The sequence below is a fragment of the Labrus mixtus genome, chromosome 14, assembly GCF_963584025.1.
Source record: "Labrus mixtus chromosome 14, fLabMix1.1, whole genome shotgun sequence".
NCBI lineage: Eukaryota > Metazoa > Chordata > Actinopteri > Labriformes > Labridae > Labrus > Labrus mixtus.
Genome location: NC_083625.1, coordinates 26,821,065 through 26,832,101, shown reverse-complemented (window position 1 = coordinate 26,832,101; position 11,037 = coordinate 26,821,065). Strand labels below are relative to the sequence as shown.

The following is an 11,037-nucleotide window of genomic DNA, read 5'->3' as shown; positions in this document are numbered from 1 at the left end:
GCAACCTGTCCAGGTGTACCCTGCCTCTCGTCCAATGACAGCTGGGATTGTCTGTAGCCCCCTGCATCCCCACACGTGGTAAGCAGTAATGATAACGAATGAAAGGAAGGATGGAAAATTACATTTTCCTCTTGAAAACTCAAATATAAAAAGATTGAACAGCATTTGTAAAAATCTGCACATTGACTCTAGGACTACGTTCTATACACAAACACAAACAAAGCTAGGGCGCTGGTGGCCCCATGTACAGAAGCTGTAGTCCTCAAAGTGGGCGGCCCGGAATTACCTGTGGCTCCTTCCCTGCATTTCATTCCCCACTCTCTCCCCCTGATTTCTGACTCTATCATCTGTCCTGTCTCTCTAATAAAGGCATAAGAAGCCTGCCCAAAAAAAAAAATCTGGAGAAACAAACAAAAACAAAAAACATCAGGCAAAGCTTGATAACAGCTATTTCATAATATATATATAATACATCCTTGATTTATGTTGCGTCTATCCCCAGGCTTCTAACTCTTTTTATTTATATAAAACGATATGTGACATATGTATTCATCTTTATATTATATTGAAAAATTACAGGAGAAGTATAGGCTGAATTACACTTTTCAGAGAAAAAAGAAAAACTGTTACAACCGTCCCCAATTTCCCCTTAATCTGCTCATATTCATTTTCTGGATCTCATTCAGCATTTCATCCCAAATTGATTATGTCATCATAGCCTTTTTTAGGCACCTGCACAAACCGCTGTTAACCAGCACAGGTGTACGAGTCAAGTTGTAAAAAAACGAGCGGTGATTTAGCGGATGTCATCACGTCTGGTTTCAAAATAAAAGCAGACGGTCACTCAAAGCGTTCATGAAATATGGTTGCCGTAAATAATGCGATTTATTATGAAGCCTGTAACCGGAACTCGTGCTAGAATAAGGTATTACGTGCACAAGCTCGCTCGTGGAGTCCCTCGCTCTCTCTCTCTCTCTCTCTCTCTCTCTCTCTCTCTGTCTCTCTCTCTCTCTCTCTCTCTCTCTCTCTCTCTCTCTCTCTCTCTCTCTCTCTCTCAGAAAAAAAAGGACACAGGATGTCAACTTGCGGACTTGTCGGCTTCCCGCGGCCGTCTGGGTAAAGACAGCGCAGCCGAGCGTTAACAGGAGCCGAAGAAGAGTGCCGGAGGAGCGTCAGCGTCGGAGCTGTTGATAATAATTCACACTTCACTTTGACCGCAAAGTGGGAAAAAAAGAGAGAGATTCCTGTGGCTGCGGGATCAGACGGCGTCCACATTCCCCCCTCACCTGAAGTGTCCCTTACCTTCCCCGGCTCTCTGACGGAAAACCACCTGACACACTTGAAGAGCTTTTTGCCTGAGGCGACACAGAGCTCATATATAAAGCAGGGACAAGGACATTAACACGCTGAGAAGTGGAAACATCAACCATGGAGGTCTATACCACTTCGAGGAAACTTACTTTGCTCTCTTTCACCTTCCTGTGGGGGCTCTCCCGTGAGTAAAAATACCTATTTTTTTACGCGTTTCTAGGTTTGCAATTATGATACACTAAATAACATTTAAACACTCACTTCATTTATTTAAAGTTTTCAAACCAATACAAAAAAGTTGGCTTATAATAGCCTACTCCAAGGTGACATTCATTCATTACATTCACCAATGTGAAACATTTTCATCAGCACACTCCTGCTGTTTCTCCATCTCCTGTGGGGGTTGTCAACATTAAGTGCATTCATTCCCCATATTTTGTGCCCTACTTTTAAAAATATCTCCCTCATTCCTTCATTGATAATGAAACTGAATACTCATTTCCAGCACGTCTTAATGACTAATGAGGAAATTAGAGAAAAAGCGGGTGTGTTTCTGGGGGTTCTCGTGAATGTGTGCCAGAGGATGAAGAGGTGGGAATTAAAGCTGAAACACCTGTTTGTTTTTCACAGCGTTTTGAAACAAGTGTGTTACACATGATTATGTCTTCCAGGGAAGAATAATCCCTTTATGGCTGCGGCAACATTAGCAGACAGACACTCTCTCTAGCAATGTATTTAACTCCTACTTCCACTGATAGCTCTAATGTAACAGGCAGCCTACTTTTCCTCCTGCCATCTCTCTGATTTGAAAAATTGGGGCACTGTGCAGCTGCATGTTTTTTATTTTTTATTTTAAAGTCTTTTAAGGAATGAGACGTTGCAAATGATTAATTCAGGTTAAAAAAAATCTTAACAGTCGGATCTTGAGGGGAGCATCATTTTTTTTTTTTTTTTACACATTATGATTTGTCGTGATGTTTCATAAGATAGTTAGACAGAGGTCATTCTTGAAAGAAGTTTTGCATGTTTCCTTCTAGGGCTTCCCCCTAAAAGTTTCACCTCTAGTCAGGTGAACCTCTGCACCCTTGATCTTAAAATGCATTAAGGCCAGATTAATCGAGAAGCAACAGCACGACCAATGGAAACTTTCAAAATGGGAGTAAAAAATGGCCGGCAGATTTTCTGCATGTTTATTTATTTTTTGAATCAGGAGTTCAGTTATTTGGCAAGGTCTCCACCTCTTCAAAACAACCAAACCCTCTGATTTAAAAAAATGGAAAAAACACGCAATAAAGCAGTTTCCTGTTTAAAAAAAAAAAACAGGCTTACACATTGTTGGAGAAACAGAGGCCACAGTTCAGTATGGAGTGCAGACTTCTCAGTAGACTGAACCCTCGGGGTCATTCAGTGGGCATTTCTTGGGTCCACCTCAGTAGACTGAACATTTCAGGATGGATGCTAACCTTTGTGCAACAGTTAGGTTTTGTACAGTATGGTTTGGATGCACCCTTTAAGGAAATGAATTGTATTTTAACACCCACAATGCTGTGCAAAATCAAATGTAAAACGTCACTTCAGGTGCACCTTCAAGTCAAAACAAAGGAGGATGAAAAAAAAAACAATAAGAAGGGTGGATGCTTCCGGTTCGGGTAACACGCCTTTCAAATGTTAAGTTGTTAAACTGTTTACATGCAATGTGGAGTTTTGTATTATTTTCTGAACCATCGTGGATATCACATGTAAGTTGGAGTGTCAATAACATGAGACGGGCTAATGATGTCACTTCCACTCTGAATGAATCAGACGAAGTAGGAACAAATATGGACCTACTGAACAGTAGATCCTAACAGTATACAGCACAGATGTACTGTTTACTGTCAGATTGAGTATTGGCACTTTACAATTCAGAAGCAGCCAGTAGCAAGAGGAGCCAACAGCTGAGCTGCTAGCAGCTTGTTTATAGGAGCTCAGCTTCTTTAGGCAACACTTCTTTCATGTTTATCATTTCAAAGGTTTTAGCCAGCAGCTGAAATATCCACTAACTTCTCTTGACCTGCACGATATGAGAAAATATGCAAAGTGTGATTACTGCGATCAGTTTTGCGATAAAGATATGAATTGAAAAAAATAAACAATAAACACCAATTACTCTGAGGGTAGCTGATAGCTTAGCATCAGCATTATACTCAGGCCCAATAGGGATTGGGATTCTCAGTCATTTCATTATTCTGGTACTTGTTTTTTTTTGTAATGAGTAATTGATTACTGGTAAATTATGTATATTTCACAAAAATACATCGGGCACAGACATTCCTGTTGTCCCCTATGTATTCTGTGTTGTGCCGATCATCTGTCCATCGGACAGTGGTCCTGAAATCCCAGTTCTGACCAGAGATGGTAACGTGACTCTGTGGGAGGTATCCACTAGTCTGTATAGTAACAGCCACTTTGTAGACACGTTTCAAATCAGCCCCCACTCTGCTGCGTTTCCTCATACATCCATCAGCTCTCTTAGCTGTTGTTAGCCCTCATGCTGGCATGTAAGGCCATTAGCTTGGCAACAAAGAGTACTAATTTATACTATCTAATAGGTCAAATGAACACATGAAGAGTGAGAAAGCATTGCTTGTTAACAATTTATATTTTTTATTGCAACAAATGTGTTTATTGTGAAAGCTCATAATAACGATGAAATTGCAATGACTTGTGCAGCCCCCGTAAAAACACTGAATGAAAATCTGTGTTTCTTGAGGTTAACGGAGTCGAGAGCCGAGCTGTTGCTAACTTATGTAAATAAGCCGACTAGAATGCTTTATCCTGTTTATGACAATTAAAGAGCCCATATTATGCCCTTTTTGGGGTTCATATATTTAATCTATGTACCTACTTTTGTACGTTCACAATAGATAAAGTTATAAAAAAGTCTCTGTTTTCATGTACTGCTCCTCCTTGCTCCCTCTACGCTCTGAGTCCGTCAGCTGCACTCTGCTGAGCCCCCACTGTTAGACCCCACGTGGGCCAAGTCTGCTCTGATTGGTCTGCCGATCCGCTCTGTCGTTATTGGTCAGTTGCTCAGCACGCTTCTCGGAAATTTCAGCATGAGCTGCAGGGCTTGCCACAACGAGCCAATGGGCTTAGATCAGTGATCTCACACTGACAATGAAGCCGCACTGACAAATTTTTATCGAGGGGGGCTAGAACCGAGCGTTACATGCAGCTAATGCTACAGCTAACAGGAGGACATAGGAGAAGCCGCGTTTCCGCGGACTTGTAATTTTTGCACATAGATGTGCCTAAACATGCACAGGACACTTGGAAAACACACTAAAGAGCATATAAAACCAGAAAAAGCATAATATGGGACCTTTAAAACAATAATAATGGTAAATGGACTTAAAAAAGCAGTATAAAAGTTGTCTGCTGGAAATTGTTTTAAAGTCACTCTTCAGTAAGTCAGTGTCTCCATTCATCTTGGGGGGGGCTGGGAGCTGAGCAGCTGCAAAGCTGGCTAACCCAAACCCTTCACATCCTTAAAAACATTACTAAAGTTTACCTATTATGCTGATCCCCATTTTTAAGCTAACGTATAATGTAACAATGCAGGATTCCCGTACTTAACGGGGACAAAGTTTCTGCTTATGAGGTAAATGTATGTGAGGATAAGTCTGCTATTCTGCTTGTTCTGCAAATCACGCTGTAGTTCAACGATATGAAACCAATAATTTTACGATACTGCTTCAAGCCTCGACGTCAGCTGTTAAAACCTCTGACTCAGGCACTCTTCTCCTAGCACCGGGTAGCAGCCCTCCACTGGCAGCCCTACAGTGTTCTGCCTCTGGAAGGCTTCCAGGGAGCTGGCCAATCAGAAGAAAGTGGGCATGTGGGGAGGGAGGTCTTAAAGAGACAGCAGCTGAAACAAGGCAGAGGCTGCAACAAGGCTGCAATGATGGTTTTTATGGATGACAGTACAAGATTAAAAAAAATTGTTTTTCTGAGCTGCAAATCTTGCAAAGCTTCTGTATATGTTTTACAGACTGACAACACGGAAGGTGAAAATTAGGATAATATGGGATCTTTAAAAAATAGAGAAAGACTTTGCATATGTATTTTATTAGATGGGTGCATAAAAGAGTGAGTCCATCATTGCAAACATTTAAGTGTGACTGGCAGCAGGGCTTATGAGAAACTCTGATACATGGGCGTCTTACAGGTAAAACATCCGACTCTTATAGGGGTGTGTGAAGTGAAAAAAAAAGGAACAAAGAGTCAAATCTTCTTATTAAACAGCTAAATCTGACTCGGCTCTCAAAATTGTGGTTTGGGTGCTGCGCTAGCTCCCCTTAAAGTAATATTTATGTCCATCAGACTGCATGACTCCACTTTCCCGGCATCAGATTTGGCTAAAAGTCATCCATTTAAAATAGCATACAGAGATTCCTGTTCGCCCCGTCATTCGTTTTGAATATAATTTCATCGTCCTTTTTTGGGTCCACCCAACTCCCAGCATGAACGATAAAGACATTTTTGATAAAGGCAGTCATAAATGCTTCGAACATTCAGATAACCTTATCTCTAAAGGACCCCTTCCCCTCTCTGATGGAGAAACAGGAGATATCCATTTAAGTCCGGAAGCTCCATCTGCTTCAGGTGAGTGCGTGTTCGCTCCCACAGACAGCCTGCTAGCTCCCTTTCAGCCTGTGAGACATAAAAGCAAACGGGAGCTTCACATTCTGCCTCAGTTTGCTTTTGGCTGTCCACAGACTGTGTGTGCTCTTCAGCTCTGTTGCCAAAACAATCACATGGGCTGACACAGGCAATCTCAATTCTGCTCCGGGGAGGGGCAGCACCTGAAAAAAAAAAAATGCTCCCACACAGACCACTTTATGATATTATGACACCTTTAAGGCATGTCAGGGAGTGATTGCAAGTAAAGCCCTCAAGTGACTAATCTAGACTTTTAACAGCTGTGGTGATTCAGTGTCACAGTCCAACAGGACAACAATATGACCTCAGCGTTTGACTCACCATCAATCGCCCTGCAGGTGTGTCCTGAAAACACCGAGGCCGCCCTGATACAGAGAGGAAGCGTTCATGAATAGCAGCCAGTGGCAACAGGAAAAGCCGAGCGCTCCTTGAGTCCCCGATGGAGCCGAGAGCAGGAAGTGAGCAAACATCCTCCGACAAACGAGAGTGGGTAGAGTTTGTGTTTCAGTTAGAAATTAGAGCAGGAGAGAACAGTAGCAGACCGTTCAAATCAGAAGGAACCTTACTCATCTGTATACTCAGTATTTGAGAAATATTTTGGAGAATCGACAATATTCAAGTTCAGTAAAGTGAATATATCCAGAGCTTTACTGTTGGTTGGACGAATCAGACATTTAAAGAAACCTTCTTGGGTTATAGAAAACATATTCACTGTTTTCTAAAGCTAACAGGCAAAATAATTGACATTGAATCAAGTATATGAAATGTATAAGCAGCAAATTAATCAAAAATGGCAATAAATCCAAAGGATATAAATTAATGTAACAAATGGCAGGGCTGCTGGAATCAAATTTCACTGTTTGTTACAAACCTTTGACTGTTGGTTCCTTTTCTTTTAATCAGTCCAATGTGACAAAACTCCTCAACTAGCTTACATTAGTCTCATGTTTTACATATAAGACACAACTTATCTTATCTTTTGTACATAAAAAAATTACAAGCAGATTTCTTTTGTAGCATTTTCAGTTACACTACGATGTTCTCAGTTTAAACATCAAACTGGATAAGTTTGGATTCTAGTGAGCAGCAGCTCTGCATGCAGCCCCCGAAACCCCTCAGAACAAACAATTATCTTTAAACTAAAACTGCTTTATTTATTGGTCTTACAAATTTTAATCAGCAAGACGAGAGAGATTGTTAAAGAGAGATTAAGACCTTAGGATAATATAGCTCCCTTTACAAATCTTGTGAACCATGAACACTAAAAATCAAGCTGAGCACATACAAACAAGCTAGTGGCAGCTCAGCTCACAGCCCATCATTATGTGTTGTGTCTGCTTCCATTTTTATTCAATAGGGCTGCTTCTATCCTGACAATCCAACCCTTAGTCTATTCCTTGTAATGAAAACTTAAAGGTGTTTCTAGCTGGTAATAAAACAGACTCAAATTAATACTGATGCCTCTTTAAGAGCTCTGTAAGCAAACAAGAGCATCAGTGACAAGATTTACGATTTCTGTATTACAATTTTGAATGTCTTTAATCGCTGCCAGGGGTAGGTGTCAGATGAACAGAAGAAATCTGCCTTTATTTTTACATTTTCCACAGCAAATATTCACATGAAGTGAAACATTTGATTAAAAAAGGGTGGAAGGATGAGACTCTGTCAAGAAGTCTTTCACCTGTGCAGGACAAGGTCAGCAAAGAGATAAGAGGTACCGCTTTGTCCACCTCGCTTCTATAGCAACAAAATGTGAGTCCACTTATAGCCTACGCTGTTGCTCTCACATTGCATATTGGGGTCGTCTCAGCTGATTCCTCAATTCTCGTCTTTTAGGGAGCTACCCTAATAGATATGTAATGGCATACAATAAACTCACGCCTTAAACAATAAACCAATAATTGCCTAGAGTTGAAAGTTCTAGACGTGTCCTGGTACAACGTCCAGGTAGGAATAATAAATACACACATTAGTTGAAGCCACAACAGCTCAAAAAACACAATATTATATTTTCAAGTCCACTGAACTGGAATGCTGTCCTTTCCTGCGTTTATCGTCTCTTTTGTATGAAACTTTAACTGCATAATATTCAAATGTGTGGATTAGTTTCATAAACCCATTAACATTGTATCAACAGCGTGTTTGGATCAGCTAATTTGATTACATTAGTCCAGGTTCAATGGGCAGTGTGCCTCATTAAGCTCGTTGTTCTAATTGCTTGATTGAATTTGCCCTCCTGTTTGTTCTTAAACTCAAGACTCACATGAAGTGTCGTCTTTTATCTCTCATTGTTTCGCTGATACGGGTAAATGTTTGTGAGCATCCTCCTAGTTTTATTATCAGACATTGTGTTATCTGGAAAGCCTAATTATAGATGGACAAACTAAGTTTTCATTCAGTGTGGTCATTCCTAAATCCGTCCTAGTGTATCATGAATAGATACAAATAATTTCCTTTGTCTCTGTTGTATAAACGTATTGCTTGCAATAATTGGAAAAAGACTAAACCACAAAAACCTTAAAACCTAAAACCACATCATAATCAATTAAATAATCATTATTGCAACTTCAACCAAAACACAGACAAAAATACCACCCCAGACACAACTTTTCACCCCATGGTGCGTGCCTCGCACCAGTGCACCCTCGTCAGCCTCACATACTAAAAAGCAGGAGTCCAGGAGACCACCGTGAACTTGTCATTTCCTTCTGACGGTAACAGCAGCGCGCCCAAACACAATGTTACCCAAGCTCATACATAGAGGGCAGGGGCGCAACCAGGGGTGACATTTGCCTTATTGGTCACCCCAGGTGCCACCCCAAAAGGCTATTTGCCTTGCCAGAAGTGGGACTAAAATCCGCTAATCAGGCTGTGTGGCAGACGGATAGTTCATAGTTTTCAGTGTGCAGATGCAATTTTTTTTATGTTAAAATAATTTAATACTTAAATTGTGACTTAGAACTGAGTCCTTGAAGAAACAAGCTTAGAAAATGTATATGTTGCCATTCTACAATTCATTTAGCAGGCTCTTTTATCCAAAGCGACGTACATCAGAGAGTAAGAACAACACAAGCAAGGATCTAGAAAAAAGGAACAATGTCAATAAGAGCAAACGATCAGCTTTGAGTCTGATTGGACACACAGACAGGTGTGCTGACAGGAAGTGACCAGAGGCAAAGCACAACATTGAGGGCAGTTCTTGAGAGCTCTAATCAGTATAGAAACCATCTTATAAGTCATCGTTATCAAACAAAAACCATCGTCATTACCATCATCATCATCAATAATATGGAGACCATCATCATTAAGTTAGTAGGTATTCATGAAAGAGCTGGGTCTTTAGCTTTTTCTTAAAGGTGCAGAGGGACTCTGCAGATCCAATGGAGTTTGGTAGTTCATTTCACCACCAGGGGGGTGCCATGATCTTGTGTTACTTCATAGTTGATGTGATTAGTGTGGACAGAAGAGGTAAATAGATGCTATTTATTCATATGTGTGCACACAAACTTCAGGCCACCCCTTCACATGTCAGAGCCCCAGTTGGGCCACCCCACCCCAAGAAGCCTGAACATGCCCCTGACAGAGGGTAAACATCTGCAATGCTTTAAACTACACAGTATTTGTGGAATCTGAAGCTTTACACACCAACAAACAAAAGAGGTTGAGTTTCCAAATGAAAACAATTCGTAATTTTCCGAAGTCTTCCTGTTTTGAGATCAAGTTGTTTGTTTGCATTGATGCTCATTAAGGGGAGGGGTTTAAAACTCCAGCAACTTCCAGGAATTATTCTGGGCTCCAGGGGGATTGAACTGGTATGTTTGTCAGGAGAATACTGGAATGGTTCAAGTGTATGAATTGACTTGGTCCTCTTCAGTGGAAATCCAAACAACCCCAATCCAGACTAATTATAGACGCTCCAATCCTGCTTAAAACTGTGACAGAGTGCACTGACATGAGCCACTTCTTCATTCCTCGACATTAGCGCTGTGTTTTTTTAGCCAGATGTGAATACATTTACATGAGTGCACACGATAAGCCGGACGTCCTCTATCATTGGCCACCTGCTCATAGAAACAATGTACGAGCTGTGTCTTATCTCTGTACTCGACCGTTTGTACAATCGCTCTGGACTCTCCATGCAGCATGAAGAACACGGTCATTTGTTTTCCAGGTGGGTCTCACAGTGGACTTTACTTATTTAACAAGGTCAGCCCATGTGAGCTTCAAAGGCTGCACTGGGATGTCAGAGGCGAGAGCTAGAGGAGTGAATGAGCGCATTATTTTTAGCTTCATGTATTATTTTAACACGGGGCCACTTAGGGTGCTAATCCTCCTATAACACAACATGTCTCGCAGCCTGGCACACTGACACACTCTATATATGACACATTGATTTCCTGTTTCACCTCCTATTGTTGCCCTGACAACAGCTCATCCTAAAATATATTATACATCCCACGAGGGCCGTGTATAAGGCAGCCCTGTCTTCTTACAACCAGGGCCTTATCTCTAATTGCCTATTTCTTAGAATAATACCAAATGGATAGCAAAGCCCCTTTCCACTTTGAGCCGGGATTAGAGCAGTTTGAAGGCCGCACTCCCCATGTATGTGTCCCTCGCAACTGGTGCAATTTTGATTTGAGGAAGGAGATTGAGGGATTTATCTATACGTAATGACACAGAAATACAACAGTGCTGTTTTCTCCTCCCCGGCCGAGGCAGTTTGCTGTCCAATCGTCAGTCTCTTGTAATCCCGTGTATTTACACCCACTGGCGCTCCGTACATGGCCCGGCACAACAAGAACCTGCAAGGAGATTAGTATAGGTTAAACCCTCACAGTGATGGATAAAGAGCGAGCCAAGCACACTGCAGGAGGAGTCACACACAGTTGAAAAATTACTGTAGCTTCTCCTTTTGGAAAATGTTTTTCTCCCTAACCTTGTGAAACCTACTTCTGTCGAAAATGTTGCATCACACTGTGTTGTATTTTCTAATCCTCAAGGTTCCAGTTCCTCATACTT

The 11,037-nt window shown here is 41.3% G+C and overlaps 1 protein-coding gene across 1 annotated transcript in view; it reads left to right on the top strand.

Annotated features, from left to right (window-relative positions):
- The first annotated feature begins 959 nt into the window (after nt 1-959).
- Nucleotides 960-11,037, top strand: part of esama (endothelial cell adhesion molecule a) — a 78,663-nt gene continuing 68,585 nt past the window's right edge. Inside the window, exon 1 of the mRNA XM_061056032.1 lies at nt 960-1,495. Within this exon, the coding sequence (XP_060912015.1) occupies nt 1,429-1,495 (67 nt within the window). The 5' untranslated portion in view covers nt 960-1,428. The remainder of the gene's footprint in view (nt 1,496-11,037) is intronic.